Raw genomic sequence first — 17,471 nt, 5'->3', positions numbered from 1 at the left:
GAGGGGGACATATTTCCTTTATAGCAATAAAAGGAGTCATACTATAGGCAGCATTAAATGTTTTGTAGTGGTAAAAAGATGATACATCAATAAAACTATAAAAAGTGTCAAACAAATTTTCACCCATATATAAAAGGCCTATTCTATATGGACAACAGTTCTCCATATTCTGGGCTTCCCAAATGGCTCAGTGGTGAAGAATGTACTTGCCAAGCAGGAGATGTAGATTGGGAAGATCCCCTGGAGAAGGAAATGACAGCCCACTCCAGCATTCTTGCCTGAGAAATCTCACGGATAGAGGAGCCTGGCAGGCTACAATTCATGGGGTCACAAAAGACTTGGACACTACTAACAACCAACCAACACCTAAAACATCCATATTCCAATGAATAAATGTGCAGTATGAAAAATAAATATTTTGCAAAGCAGCTCAGTATATGATTTAAAAAATCTTCATCTTTTTAAAAGTCATCTATGAATTTAACCAGTACTTTGGACACCTCATGTGAAGAGTTGACTCACTGGAAAAGACCCTGATGCTGGGAGGGATTGAGGGCAGGAGGAGAATGGGATGACAGAGGATGAGATGACTGGATGGCATCACCGACTTGATGGACATGAGTTTGAGTAAACTCCGGGAGTTGGTGATGGGCAGGGAGGCCTGGTGTACTGCGATTTATGGGGTCACAAAGAGTCGGACATGACTGAGCTACTGAACTGAACTGAATCTAAGGTCATATTAGGTCAATATATTTATTAAAGTTTATCTTGCAATAAATATTCCTCTTGAATAAATATATTTGATAATAATTTTGCCAGTGACTAAGGTTAGCATTTTGGTCACTGAACTAAGAAAATGAAAAAGAAAAATAAGAAAACAGTATCAGAATTCTAAAGAGGAGAATAATACCAAGTGACCAGCTTTAACACATTACTCGGTTAAAATCTATATCGTAAGTAGGAGCAGTTAAGGTAGTGCTATAGAAAGAAATACTAGATAAAAAGGCGAAGAGTCATTTCAGATTTTCTTCTATTATTAAGTTATATAAATTGCTTTAATCATCAGTTGTACCTTTTTCTATCAGAGTACTATAATGCATGACAATTCCAGTAGTAAAACAAAAGAAAAAGTATTTAATATGATGTATATAATTTGAAATATTCTAAACTGTTGTTTCATTAGGTAATTGGGGATTTCCAAGTATTTCTGAGCCATGGTTGGAAATAAATTTGGGGAAACATGAAAACAACAATGAGCAAAGCTGTTGGATACCTGAAAGAGCAGAAAGGTTGATAAAGTCAGTTATTTAAATTTCATAAAGAATTTGAGGTCAAAGAAATAAAAAGTTCAGGAAATAACAGAGAAAAATATTACTTAAACAATCTGATTAAATAATCAAAATTTCTGACTCTGGGGCTTTGTCTTCTGCTATCATGTGCATTTCCTCAGTATTCTGACAATTGATCATTTTGTATTTTGCTTCACAAAGAATGCTTTCAGAGCTCTCTTTATATCTTTATTTCTCAGACTGTAGATGAAGGGGTTCAACATGGGTGTGACCACAGTGTACATCACTGAGGCAGTTGCACTTGATTTTGAGCTGTGGGTACCAGCAGAACTAAGGTACACCCCTAGCATTGTACAATAATATAAGGAAACAACTGAGAGGTGAGACGCACAGGTAGAGAATGCTTTATACTTCCCCCGAAGTGATGAGATTCCACATATGCAAGAGACTATCTTAGAGTAGGAGTAAAGGACACCAGTGAAAGGACTGCCACCCATCAGGACAGCTGCAAAATACATCACCATGTTATTAAGAAAGGTGTCAGAACAGGCAAGTTGGATCATTTGATTGAGTTCACAAAAAAAGTGGGGGATTTCCAAGTTTGTGCAGAAGGATAGTCGCAATACCATTAAGCTTTGTAACAAGGAATTCAGGAGACATATGACCCAGGACATTAGAACCAGCAGTGCACAGAGCCGGGGGTTCATGAGGACTGTGTAGTGTAGGGGATGGCAGATGGCCACAAAGCGGTCATAGGCCATCACGGTCAGGAGAAAAACGTCCAACACTGCAGAGAGTGTGAAAAAATAAATCTGTGTGATGCAGCCTTCGTAGGTTATGGCTTTATTCTGGGTTTGGATGTTCCACAGCATCTTTGGGATGGTGGTAGAGGTGAAACAAATGTCTACAAAGGACAGGTTAGAGAGGAAGAAGTACATGGGGGTGTGGAGGTGGGGGTCTGAACTGACGGCTAAGATAATGAGCAGGTTTCCAAACACAGTGATCAGGTACATGGATAAGAAAAGCCCAAATATGAGAGGTTGCACTTCTGGTTCCTCTGAAAATCTCAGAAGAAGAAATCCGGAAATCCATGTATCATTGCCTGGTTGCATATGATGGAAGTAGCTTCTAGGAAAGAAGGAAATAACATGGCTAATACAAATATATGCGGGTCCGTGTGCTAAGTTGCTTCAGTTGTATCTGACTCTTTGTGACCCAATGGACTATAGCCTGCCGGGCTCCTCTGTCCATGGAATTCTCCAGGCAAGGATACTGGAGTGGGTTCCATGCCCTTCTCCAGGGGATCTTCCCAGCCCATGGATTGAACCTGTGATTCCTGCAATTCCTGTATTGCAGGCAGATTCTTTAACTCTGAGCCACCAGGGAAGCCCCAATATTCACACAAACTTGAATCATTCACATATTCTAAATTATATAATGTAAACTTTGAAGTCAATAAATTAATTTTTGTATTTGTTGTATGGATCTGATTTTCTTTAATGAATCCCCCTGTGCCATTTCTGATATGAAATTGCTTTCCCAATCAGCATTTTCCCCAGGAGGGAAGGATGAATTTTACAGTTCTAATGAGAAACCCATCTATTGAAGGAATGTAAATTGAAGTATGACTATATTTTCAGCACTGTCTAGGCTATGAATATAAGATGCTGAAAAGCAACACTCCCTACAATTCACTGATGGAAAAATATATAAGCAAACATAAGATTATCTAGCACTTCTGATGGGGACAAGTGGTATGATGAGAAAGAAAACCAGTATAGCGGAAAGAGTACAGCCTTCTATTTTTCATGTGCTTTGGTAAGACTGGCAAACATGGTGACACGTGAATCATAACCTCTAGTAAGAATGGGAGGGAGATGCAAAGTTATGTGTGTAAATGTGTACCCAGCAGACAGAATGGCAAGGACTCAAATAAATAATATCAGAACTGAAAGAGGAGATGTTACAAGTGATACTGAAATGGAGGAGAACCTTATGTTCTTCACCTTCACCTTGTGTTCCACCTGTCTTCTGTCTGTAGAAAAACTTGAACTGGAGAAGAACTTAAATCAGAGCAGTGAGAAAACGCAGAAACAAAGGAAACCAGTCCAACAGACTAAATAATAATAGTTTAGTCATTAGGCACAATCAGTCAAGGGCCTTTAGTTCCTTCTCAAGATTTGCAGATAATATTCTGATCTGCATCCTGTGAGTTGTCTTATAGATACTGAAACACTCATCAGGTGAAAGAAGTCAACTACATGAGGACCTGACTGTAATCATGACATAAAAGCTGCCACGACTCCAAGAACTGGCCTCAAGGACACGGGAACAGACCAACCCTGGAAATGAAGATTAACTGTACTTAAAATAATCAGGATGACGCTGGTCAGACCACTGCATACATTCAAGTTAGCTGTCAGAGATAGCTGTGCTTTTTCTACATGTAGTCCCCTCCCTCTGCCTATAAAAGCTCTTACCCACTGATTCTCAGTGAGGGGGAATCTGCCTTTGGACAGAAGTCAGCACTCCTCCCCACACCGCAGTTGCCAGCATCTGAAACAAAGCAAAATTTCCTTTCCACCAACCTGACTTCTTAATCAGATTTTAAGTAATGAGCAGCCAGACCACCCCAACTTTTAGTAACAGTACCCAAGAAATATAAAGGATCACACAGACTACTATAAATGGTTATATGCCAACAAATTGGATAACATAGAAGCAATAAAAAATGTATAGAGACATAACAATCTACAAAGGCTAAATCATAATGGAGTCAATTATATTAAATGACATTTAATTAAAATTTATGACCTCTGAAATAAAACATAGAATAAAATGTTTAACCGCATCAACATGGGTCTCTCATTAAAGTAAAATGGCAAAGACCTGGGAATGAGAAATATAAAAATAATAGTTTTGAAAAGCTGAAGAAGCAGTATCAAATGTTATACTTTTCATCTATATAAACATAAATGAATTTCAATGAGGAAGAGGCACTAGTTATTTGAATGCAAAAGAATGTCTCTCACAAGATGGGGTAGTATGATTGCTATTTAACAAAACATATCTACCCACAAAAAGATAAAAGGTAGCAACAAGAAAAGGCAAATGTTTAACAATAAATATAAAAGGATATTATTCCTAGTAAGGATGCAAAAAAATCTCTCTACATTTAATGTGATCAACTGATAGAACCGATCGTACAAAATTAGGTCTCAGTGTATATGGACATTTACCATATGGCTAGATTATATTTCAGTTTAGTAGGAAATGATTGGATTGTTAAATAAAACCTGGTATAAATGGCTGTCTGTCTGAAAGAATATAAAATTGGCCCACTCTCAGACATCATACAAAAATAAACTCCAAAATTCCATTGAGAAACAGTGATGTGAAAATATTTTGAAACACTGAAAACTATAGAGAAATAGGTAAATACTATATGGGCATATAATGATAATAATAAAACCAAGTGGTGATGAATATATGTAAAATTTACTGTAACTGAGCAATATTTTAAGAAAACATGAAATGTCTTTACCTATCAGCCTGGGAAAAAGACTGGGATTAAGAACTGTTCTGATGATTGAGGGTGAAACTTTTAAACTGGTAGCAAAAGCAGTACTCTAATTTTGCTATCATAAACACAAAGTATTATAAGATTAAAAAACAGCCCAAAGATAGCTATAAATATCACAAATACAGATATTCTTTGGGCTTCCCAGGTGGTGCTAAATTGTAAAGAATCCACTGACCAAAGCAGAAAGTGCCAAAGATGTGACTTTGACCCCTGGGTCGATCCCCTGGAGAAGGAAATAGCAACATGGACAGAGGAACTTGGTGGGCTACAGCCCATGAAGTTGCAAAAGGGAGACACAACTGAACAGGCACATGCTTTACCCCAGGGATACTCAGTCTCAGGGCTATTAATTTTCTGGACCAGATCATTCTCTTTTATGCTCTGTCTTGTACATTGAAAGATGTTTACAGCATCCATGGTCTCCATTCACCCTCCTCCAGGGTGACAGCCAAAAATGTCCCAGAACATTTTTTCAATGTGTCCCCTGGGGGAAAATCACCCCTGATAGGCACCAGTGTGAATTTAACAATCTCAACGTCTTTCTCTAGCATTGACATAATAGCAATTTCATAAGGAATGTGAAAGATGGTCAAAGATGTAAATAGCACTGCTGCACTGTAAATATTATGCAATCACTGTAATAAATACATTAATTAATTTATCAAGCAAATAAATAGATACAGCAATCTCTTGCCTCTGGCTTTTGTTAAATTGGCTTCCATTCTCTCTGACCTTCTTATGTGTGGTCAGCTGGGTTGTTTGACTCACCTGGATGGGAACTCTGAGAGGATGGTCTCCAATGGGGGCATCTGAATTCTCCCTTGGATGGTTGGTGATGGAGACAAAATGGCAGGAATGAGTGAAGCTACAGTCCCCAACCAGAATTAGAACTCCAAACAAAGGGGAAAAAGGGCCCTTTCAGCCCAATGTTACACATGCTGAGAGACTGCAAACATGGATATATTTATAACTCCCTATATCTGCTCATTAGGCACATTTCTCTCTGTTATTTCAAGCTCTAAACCTCATAATTTCCTTGTGGAAAACTGTTAAGGAAGGAAGGAAATTTTCCTTAATGATTCTCAATTCACAAGAGAGCAGGGTAGAAGTCAAGTGAATCCAAGTCTGTTCTCTGTTTTTCACTCCTTCTCCATGAAGTAGCCTCCTTTTCAGATCTCTAAATCTCCTAGCACCTTATCTCAACTCTGAGTCAGAGTTTTCTCCAAATCTAAGACTGAGGAACCTGTATGGATCAGGTCTCTTGCATCTTCAAATCACTGACTTGTGCTGGAGACACAGGTCCTGAATTCTATGAATATTTCTGTTCTCCTTTCAACAAAGAGTGTGAGTTGGGGGGAACTGAGCTCTTTTGGTAATAAAGTTTGGACACTACATGCATTGTCTTCATGACACAAGAGGGATTTCATACTTACATCTGTAGTTCAGAGAAGTCATTTTAGCCCTTCATTATAAAACAATTGTTAATGATAAGAGATATATTTAATATTGTTTTTTTACTAAAACCTGAGCTTAGTACCGAATATGGATTGCTCAATTGCATATTTACAAATGTCTCATCTATGAGGAAGTGCATTTTAAGAACTTTATTCTCCCTTGCAGAAACGGGGCTTGAAGGTCTTTAGTGAACTGGACAATGTTATTATCTGAGTATGTGATGAGTCTTGATTGTAAATCTGTCAGGATACTTCTAGTTTTCAAACTAGACCAGTGGTTCTCAACTAGAAGTGTTTCTCCCTTGAATGCTAGACAATATCTGAAATGATGCTGCTAAACATCTAAAATCCATGGGAAAGAACCCCCACAATGGCATCATCTTGCCCCAAATGTCAACAGTAAAGGGTGGAAATAGTTACTTCAGACCAGCTCTTCTCTAATGTCAATGTGTCTGGTAAACAACAGCACTACTACTACAAATGCAGAATCGGATTCAGCAGGTCCTGGTGTGCCCAGAGACTCTGAATACCTACCTAAAAAGCTCCTGGATGATTTTGGTGCTGGTGGTCCTGGTCTGTGGATCACTCTTTGAGTAGAAAGACTGTCAGCCTGTGATATAGTCAGTTGTAGATAGTTTTAGTTCTTCTGCACCAAAACCAGACTTTGCATGTGATTTTGAAGGAATAACTTATTCACTCATTCCAGAGGCTGTGGCAAATTCTGTTTGTTTCTTTTATATAAGGGTTCTTGAACAACACAAACTGATATGCTTTTGAAAAAGATTTTGTAGTAGGCAGAATAAGGAACTCCAAAATCTTTCCACATCTCAATAACAATTAACTTTGAATATGATATTCTTTTTGTAGCAAGAGAGGATTAAAACACCAGATTTATCAAGGTTGCTAATCAGATTACTCTATTTTTTCTTTGTCTTATTTTGGGGGGGTTATCCATTTTATTTTACTTTTTAACTTTTTATTTTGTATTGGGACTTCCCTGGTAGCTCAGCTGGTAAAGAATCCGCCTGCAATGCAGGAAACTCTGGTTCGATTCCTGAGTCAGGAAGATCCCCTGGAGAAGGGATAGGTTACCCAGTCCAGTATTCTTGGCTCAGACAGTGAAGAATCCACCTGCAATGTGGTAGAGCTGGGTTTTATCCATGGGTTGGGACTATCTCCTGGAGAAGGGAACAGCTACCTATCCCAGTAATCTTGCCTGGAGAATTCCATGGATGCAGGAGCCTGGCAGACAACAGTCCATCGAGTGGCAAAGAGTCAGACATGACTGAATGACTTTCACTTCACTTTATAGCTGTTTAACAAGAATCTTCTGTAGAGCACATGGGACTCTGCTCAGCCTGGGCGGGAGGGGAGTTTGTGGGGGAGAATGGATACATGTATACATTTGACTGTGTCAGATCAGTTGACTTTAAGATACAATTTTGTTGTAATTATTGAGGTAGGACTAAGGTAATCATACTGGCCCTCTAAATGTGCAACAGGGAGGCAAAAGAGTTGCTGTCAATGAGATTTTGAAAATGCTACATTGCTTGCTTTTAAGATAGAAAAGGGGCCACGAGACAAGGAATGCAGGAAGCCAGCAATATAAACTGGAATGGAAAGGAAGCAGGTGATCCTCTGAACATCTAGGAGGAACTTAACCCTGCAGAAACTTTTCTTTTTAATGAGGTGAAATTGCTAAATATATCAGTTTCAGGAGTAAAAAAATAATAGCTTTATCACACTAACAAAGTAATCAACATAATAAATCTAGTTACCATCTGTCACATTACAGTTGACCCCTGTCAGGGGATGTTTAACAGGAGGATTCCTACATGCTGTTTCTCATAAATCTTCTGTTCCTTATCAGTTTCTGGCAACAGAAATAAGTGGAACATCATGCCACTCCCAGGACTGAGGTCATAGGATGAGGCATGCATGAATCTCCTTCAGTAAACATTCTCCTTACAACAAAATTGATTAGTCTCAATCCTCTTTCTTGAGGTATGGATTGTCTTCGGACCTTATGACCATTGTTAATCCCTTGTTCCCTTGGTAACGGTTGCTGTACGTTTGGTTTTCTGCTCTTTATCATTGTTGAAAGAAATTCCTTGTACAACAGCCTATATACTGTGAGTATATACTCACAGAAAGATATTAAAGCATCTTTGCTCCATCAGAGCTTGGGTCCCCGTGTCTTTCTTTCTTTTTCTCTCTTTCTCTCTCCCTCTCCCTCCAGCTAATTCTCTGGAGTGTTGAAACCCGCCAAGCTCATTCTCCTAAATAGGCTTTCAAGACCTCCTCGAGAGGGCGCCCTGTGCCATCATGAGCGGTGCAAGCCGTGTTGTAGGGTTTTATTGGTTCTCTGCCTAAACCAGGGAGTATCAACTTCTTTCTCTCTTTCACTTTCTTATTGTGGACTCTGGACCACCATGTTCCAGTCCGTTAAAGCACCGCAACAAGTGGCGCCCGAACAGGGACCTGGTATAGGTGGTATTTCAGATGGAGTGACTCAGGGCCTATTGTGGTCGGTAAGTACTAAAACATGGGTTAAATGGCTGGAAAGCCCCATCATTTCTCTACTTTACTTCACCATTTGTTTAAAGCTCAGGGACTTTTGGTTTCCGCCAATGAATAGAGGCTTGCCTTTAAACACTGGTTGAATGCAATCCTTGGTTCCCTAATAAAGACAGTTTTGATTTAGAAATTTGGCACCATGTCAAAGAAAATGTTGAACAAGCTGCCAGATGGAGAAAAAATATTCCAATTGATTTCTGGTCCCTATGGGCTCTCAATAAAGCTGTAATTCTGCCATTTCAAGGTAATTCTGGCCCTCCTGATATTTGACAACAGACAAAACATGAATATAAATTAGACAATGAAACTTTACAAAAGGCCCAATTAAAACAACATAAAATATTTCAAAATTTTCCCACTAATCCTACCCCGGCTGCTCCAAATACTCATCCTCTGCCAACAGGCACAACTCCAAAAGTCTCTCCTTTGCTAGAACCTAATAATTCTGACAACGACTCTCCTGAGACACCTTTTGACACCAAAACTGGCAATGCTTTTAAAGATAATAATGATAAGTCCTTAACACAGGCTCATATTTGCAAAAAATCGACATTCACTCGCTCTCATTTGCGACAGAGGCTCTCTAAATTGCTGGCTTTACAATCTCAAGTCTCTGAGGCCAATGATCTTTTTGCCTTTCCTATGTTAAAAAATGTTAATGCTCAAAGACAACTAATACCTCAATATGAAGACATTAATTTTTCTTGCATACAATAAATAAAAAAGGCTATAACTATGTACGGCCCTCATTCACCTTTCATTAAAGAACTTCTAAACACTATGACATCTTCTATTAAAAATTTTATTCCTTATGATCAGAAAATTTTAGTAAAAGTTCTTCTTAAACCAGGAGAATATCTTCAATGGACAATGTGGTTTCATGATATAGCCAGAGATCACACTAACAAGAATGCTCGAGCTGGCACTCTCCTAAACCAAATTACTTTTGAAATATTAACTGGCACCAGACAATTTGATGCCATAGAAGGTCAAATACAATGCCCTCCCTTGTTGCATGAACAATTAAAAACAGTGGCCCTTTAAGCTTGGGATCGAATTACTCCTCAAGGAGAACCTACAAGTAGCTACACTAAAATACTACAAGGACCTAATGAAAATTATGCTAATTTTTTAGCTAGATTAGAAACTGCTATTTCCCATACTGTAATTGAAGAAGAAGCCAAAAAAAAACAAAACAAAACAAACAAAAAAAAAACAGCTAAAGAAATTACTTGCTTATGAGAATGCAAATCAGGAATGTCAAAAAGCTATCACTCCAATTTGTGAGACTGGGACTATTATTGATTATTTGAAGGCTTGTCACAATCTAGGATCAGAAACTCAAAAGATGCAAATGCTAGCTGAAACAATGGCTGCTGCCTTTAGAAAGGAAAATGAAGGATGTTTTACTTGTGGAGATAAGAACCATTTAAAAAGGGATTGCCGTAAGAAGGCTGATGAAAGACCTCCACAAATCTGCCCTCGCTGCTGTAAAGGAATACATTGGGCCAAAGATTGTAAATCTAAATTTGATATTGAAGGAAAACCTATTCCAGAAAACTCCAAGCAGGGGACCCCTTGGGTCCCCTTCAACAAAAACCAGGGGCAAATTCCATCTTTTCCCTCAAACCATCAACATCCGGCAGTGCTGCTATCGATATACCAGCCCTAAATGATGTTCTGTTTTACCCTCAAGCAGTCCCTTTAAAAATACCTACCAGGCTTTTTGGGCCCTTGCCCCCACAAACCTTCAGTCTTTCACTTGGCTGATCTAGTTTGACTTCTAAAGGAATTACTGTTCACCCTGGAGTAATTAATTCAATTTATAAAGGAGAAATTCAAATCATGATGTCATCTCAGATTCTATGACAATTCAAAAAGGGGGGACAGAATTGCTTAATTACTTCTTTTGCCTTACATCTCTATTAACTCCTCTAATGATGTATGAACAGGCGGATTCAGCAGTACAGATCAAAAACAATCCTTATGGACATCATTGGTATCTGTATTTGCCCGTCCAAATATAAATATAAAAATTAACCATAAAAGATTTTCTGGTCTCCTAGACACTGGATCTGATATTACGATTATTTCCAAACACTTATGGTCCAAGTCCTGGCCTATACAAAAAATCTTTTGCAAAATTGCAGGAATTTCTCAAACCAAAATACAAGAAATATATCAAAATGTTCAAATCTACCCATGTCAGGGACCAAAAGGCCAACCTACAACGTTAATGCCTTATGTGATAGATGCACCTCTTAATCTAATAGGAAGGGACTTACTTATGCAATGGCAAACTCAGATATACATTCCACATTTTTCCTGGGGGCCACTGCTCATTTAACAAACAAACCAATTATTAGAGTAACTTTGAAGAATGACGAACCTATTTGGACAGAGCAATGGCCCCTTACCAAAAAAAAAAAGGCTACTAAATAACTTATAGACACACAATTAGAATTGAAACATATTGAGGAATCTTGCTCTTCTTGGAACTGTCCTATTTTTGCTTTCAAAAAGAAATCTAACAATTGGCATCTTTTAACAGACCTTAGAAAAGTTAATGTGTTTATGAAACCTATGGGTACATTGCAACCAGGGATCTCATCACCTACTACTATTCCTCAAAATTGGCATATTATTATTACGACTTACAAAATTACTTTTTAAATATACCTTTACACCCTTTAGACCGAGAGAGATTCACTTTCTCTCTCCCTTTTGCTAATCACAACAGGCCTCATGAAAGATTTCAGTAGACCATGTTACCTCAAGGTATACTTAACTGTCCTACTATTTGTAGCCAAGGCTTTATACCCAATGTCACAGCAATTCCCTCATGCGTATATCATTAATGATATACTGTGACTACAAAAAAGAGAAATAACATTTTTGACACTGTGACACTGAATGGCCATGATATTCTTTAGACTTCAAAAAAAAAAAAAAAAAAAAAACCTGATTAAAATAGAATCTTTTTTGAAATTACAAAACTGGTCCTTCTTACTCGTGCAATTAGGAAAAAGTTGACTTGTTAAAATACTTTTTTGGAGCTCCAATTCTGCCTAGGAAACAAAAACAGGCCTAAGAAAAAACCTAAAGTTAACTCTTATTATGCCCTTGGGATACACAGCTCACTCTATCTGGGACTCCAACCATAAACAAAATGGTAAAACTGAAACAACAACAACAAGACGAGACAAAAGGATATTTTAAATTTCAAATGGAAAACTATGTCTGTCTGTCTATCTAAGTTTATCTCTGTCTCAATGTATGTCTTTGTTTTTAGATAATATGAAATTAATTTATAAATAAGCTCTTTTTAAATTCAGGTTCACATGAACTGAAAAATATTCAATATTAAATACAATGTTTGTTTGCTAATCTAATTAAGACATATCTTAAATCATTAACATTGTATAATAGTTTTATTATGCTTAGATTTAAGGTAAACTAAATTTGTCAACAAAAAAGTAGCTCTTTATATATATATAAATATGTAAATGAGATGACAACTTTTAGATAAACTCTATTAAAAATAATTACATTTTAAAAATGTCTATCTAAAATAATCTCTTAGTATTGGAATAACTTAAATTTCTAGAGTTGTACTAAACTAAATGATAAAAGTTTATTAAATTGCTAGGTCATTTACAAATAAAATAATTACTAAACACTACTTTCCTCTTAGAAAAAGTTTTTCTTACAGAAAAAACTAAAGAGATTTTAGACTATTAATAAATATATATATGAATATTAATATATATAAAATGAATATATATGTTATAATATATAATATAATGTAATAAATATATTCCAATCTATAAAATGCTAGTATACAAGATACTTCATGGTTGCTAAAGAAAAATAAGATATATGTTTTTAAATAAAAACGTATAAGAAATAACAAGTAGAATGATGAATATAAAAGTATAAAAATGTTTACAACAAATGGAAGAGAATTTTATGGCAAATGGATGTGACTCATTGCCCTGAACTTTCTTTCTCTTCCTTCTTACATGTCTCAGTCGATAAAAATTCTTTTATATGGGCCACACCTCTCCGAGGTGAACCTACACATGTTATAACCCACCTGTTAGCCTACTTTACAATAATGAGAACACCTAATTCTGTAAAAACAGATAATGTCCCTGCCTATATTTCTAGACAGTTCAAACAATTTTTACATTCATTCTCTATTAAACAGATTACAGACATTCCTTATAATCCACAAACACAAGACATAGTTAAATAAGCACATCACACTCTGAAACTACAAACAAAAAAATTTTAAAAAGGGGGAATACACATGAACACTTTTATCTTCCTTATCCAAAACAGACTTACTAGATTCCAATGCAATATATTCTTTAAGCCTATAACTATTGTTAATATAGCTTTATTTGTTTAAAATTTTTTTGAACTTACCACAAGGAGATATTTTGACAAAAGCAGAAAAACACTTTGAGGCATTGAAGGATACCTCCTTTCCTCTGCCCATTTGGTATCAAGATGGGTTAACTAATCAATGGGAATCTAAGAAATTAATCTTACAGGGAAAGGGGTATACTTGTATTTCTCCAGGTGGATCCAACGAACTCATATGGTTTCCTCTTCGGAAGATTCAACCTAAGGGGGCCCCCAGCATTCAAACTAGAGACGAAACAACAAAAACTCCAAGAGGAAGAAATTACAATACAAGCCATGTCGGCTTTAAAAATTTCCAAAAAATGCCACACTCGATGTCATTGATTTTATGATCTCCCTACTTGGGGACAAGTAAAAACCCTTACTAATCAAGCTGAAAATCTGATTTCTCAACAGGGAATGCCTCTGAATCCTGAAAATATTTTTGTTGCTATTCTTGCTTTGCTTGCTTTTGCTTCCTTCACTTAGGCTGACTTGATTGATTACACTTATTGGGCTTATATACCAAACCCCGCCTTTTATTGTAGGTTGTAGAATAGACAGATATAGGATCAATCGTATCCACTAATAACTCAACACGTATGCCTCCTCCTTAAAACTCAGAGGTGCCCTCTCATCCTGAGGAAGAAAGAAGACTAATTAACATTTCTCTAGGCTATGAAATCCTTCCTTTATGCATGGGCCCAACAAAATTATGTATTAATGTTAGTCGACAAACATGCACTTTCATCCTGCCTCCAAAAGGAACTTCCACACATTGCTTGGACTGTTTACTGCCCTGTCGTTTTATGAAAACCATGTCAATACTACCAAACTCTAGGAAAAGGACAAAAGTTAGAATGTAAGGGGTTTACTTATAAAGACTTTAAATATACTCCTGTTTATTGAGATAAATGTCAAGCTAAATAAGGGAAATTAATGTTTATGGCCAATTACACCATTGTTGATTGGAGACCCCATGGTATATGGTTATCTAACTGCTCAGATGATGCTAACAGCACTATGTGTGACTATGCTACTGTAGCATAAAAGGTTACTAACACTACAATGGCGCATTACCATGACAAAGGACTTCTTGGGTGGCTTGATGGTGGAATGCCCCCTCTCCCTCGTCCTCGAATTGTCCTCAATAAACAGATTGGGCCTAAACAATGGGACATCTGGAAACTTGCTATGAGAACTGAAGAACTTGGGACTTAGACTGGACATTTCACAGGAACCAATCGTAGTCATAGTAACTATTTCTTTTGTTATAACCAATCATATTTCATACAAGCTTGTGTTCCCCTTCCTTTTGTTCTAGCTATAGGGAGTTTACAATTCATTAAGATTTTGCTTTTTATAACTTGTATAAATTGCAATTTATATACTTGTCTTAACTCTTCTATTTCCTTAAGAAATGAATCCCTTTTGATTCTTCGATCTCAGCGTAGTCTGTGTTTACCAATAAATCTCCAGCGGCCCTGGGAAGTAGGTCCCATGGCTGGACTTGCTTCCCAGTTACTTACTAAACTGCTCCAGCGATCGAAACAATTCATTAGATGGCTGATTCTTGGCATTTGGGGATTAATAGCTATTTGCAACACTGCTGCCATCACTGGCATTACTTTACAAACCTCAATTCAAACACACAATTTTATCCAAAATTAGACTAAAGATGTTCATACTATATGGGCCACTCAGGCTCAGATAGATGAGGATATTCAAGACGAAATACAGGAACTAAAAACAGCCATCAAATGGGTTGGAGATCAATTAATAGATGTACAAAAACAGGTGGTACTAAAATATGATTGGAATTCTACTCAATTTTGTGTTACTTCTGTTCAATTCAATTATAGTGCTTACAACTGGGAACAAACCAAATTTCATTTACCAAACATACATGATAATGCCTCTCTGAATGTACAATTATTACAAAAAGAAATCTTTGAAATCTTTTCTAAAGATCTGCCCTCTTCCTCTAATTTGAAAACTTTAGCTAAACAACTAGCTAATCAATTATCTGGGCTAGACCTATGTGGATGGTTTTAGAACATTACTCACCGCATCGGATCTAGAACTGTAACTTTGGTGACTGTCTTGACAATTATGTTTGTTGTTTATTATTGCCTTTATACAAAAAATTATAAAAACTGAATAAACTCAAATGGTCAAGATCCTTTTAAAAAATATAATAAATAAATAAGGGGGAATTGTCAGGGAATATTTAACATGAGGATTCCTACGTGCTGTTTCTCATAAATCCTGTTTCTTATCAGGGGAATCCTCTGTTCCTTGTCCTTATTCTGGCAACAGAAACAAGTGGAACAGCATGCTGCTCCCAGGACTGATGTCATAGGATGAGGCATGCATGAATCTCCTTCAGTAAACATTCTCCTTATGACAAAACTGCTTAGTCTTGATCCTCTTTCTTGAGATATGGATTTTCTCCTGACCTTATGACCATTGTTAATCTCTTGTTACCTTGGTAATGGTTGCTGTACGTTTGGTTTTCTGATCTTTATCATTGTCGAAAAAAATTCCTTGTACAATAGCCTATATGTACTCACAGAAAGATCATTAAAGCACCTTTGCTTCATCAGAGTTTGGGTCCCCATGTCTTTCTTTCTTTCTCTCTCTCTCTTTCTCCCTCTGGCTAATTCTCTGGAGCGTTAGAAACCCGCCGAGCTCCTTCTCCTGCCCGGGCTTTCAAGACCCCCTCGAGAGGGCACCCTGTGCCTTCATGAGTGGTGCAAGCCCTGTTGTAGGGTTTTACTGGTTGTCTGCCTAAACCAGGGAGTATCAACTTCTTTCTCTTTCACTTTCTTATCGTCGGTTCCAGACCACCAGGTTCCAGTCCATTAAAGGACTGCAACAGACCCCTCTTCACCCATTTTGTCCACCCACCCCAGTTCGCTCATTCTCTGATAACCAACAAGACTTTCTCTGTATCTACGAGTTTTTGTTTGTTTGTTTTTTTAAATTCCATATGTAAGTGTAATCATATAAGTGAAACCATACAGTATTTGTCTTTCTCTGTCTGGCATATTTAATATGGCATGATACTCTCGAGGTCCATCCATGTTGTCTCAAATGGCAGTGACTCCTTTTCCATAGCTGAGTAGTATTTCATTGTGTGAGTGCATGTAGTATTCCACTGTGTGTATCTCATATATTCTTTATCCATTAATGAATTGATAGATAAGTAGTTTCCATATCTTGTCTATGGTAAATAAAGTTGTAATGAATACAGGGATGTATACCTCTTTTCAAATACATTTTTATTTTCTTCAGATAAAATCCTCAAAGTGGAGTATGTGGGTCTACTTACATTTTTTTTTTTTTTGAGTGATATCCATAGTTTTTATAGTGGCTGCACTTATATATGATGAATTCCCCAAAACAGTGTATGAGGGTTTCCTTTTCTCCACATCCTCATCGGTACTTGTGATTTCTTGTCTTTTTGATAGCAGCTATTCTAACACAGGGCTTCCCTGGTGGCTCAGCTGGTAAAGGATCTGCCTGTAATGCCAGAGAGCTGGGTTTGATTCCTGGATTGCAAAGATCCCCTAGAGAAGGGAAAGGCTACCCACTCCAGCAGCAGTAGCAGTAGTGCTACTAACACATCTGAGGTGATACCTCATTGCAATTTTGATTTGTATTTCTCTAATAAATTGTGATGTTCAAACATCATTTTCTGTCACTGTTTCATTCTATATATTCTTTTAGAAAACTATTTAAATCATGTGTCCTTTTTATATCAGGCTTACTTAAATCAACCTATCATTATAATAGTCTATTTTATGTTGCTAACAGTCTAAATTTGAATGCTTTCCTAAAACTCTATATTTTCAATTGTTCCCATGTTTCATGTTTTCAAAGTCACATTTTGCATGTCTCATTTTTATGTTTTTTGACTAATGGTTTTAGTTGCAGTTTTTTCTACTACTTTTCTTTTAACTTTCATACTAGCTTATTGGTAATTAATCCATTACTTTTATTACTCATTTACTTTTACCATTGAGATGTATACTTTCATATGTTTGTTGCCATTGTTGTTGTTAATATTGATCTTTCTTTTCAGCTTAAAGAAGTCCCTTTGCTATTTCTTGTTAGGCCTGCCTAGAGATGATTAACTCTTTAAGTTTTTACTTA

General features: G+C 36.9%; 1 protein-coding gene across 1 annotated transcript; it reads right to left on the bottom strand.

The window, feature by feature from the left end:
• Window positions 1–1,465: 1,465 nt before the first annotated feature.
• On the bottom strand, window positions 1,466–2,419 carry LOC122699351 (olfactory receptor-like protein OLF4). Its single transcript, XM_043911182.1, has one exon. The coding sequence runs from the start codon at window positions 2,399–2,401 to the stop codon at window positions 1,466–1,468; it is 936 nt and encodes a 311-aa protein (XP_043767117.1). The 5' UTR covers window positions 2,402–2,419.
• Between the last annotated feature and the right edge of the window lie 15,052 nt (window positions 2,420–17,471).

The sequence above is a fragment of the Cervus elaphus genome, chromosome 9 (genome assembly GCF_910594005.1).
Source record: "Cervus elaphus chromosome 9, mCerEla1.1, whole genome shotgun sequence".
Taxonomy (NCBI): Eukaryota; Metazoa; Chordata; class Mammalia; order Artiodactyla; family Cervidae; genus Cervus; species Cervus elaphus.
This window is presented reverse-complemented; position numbering and strand designations above follow the sequence as displayed.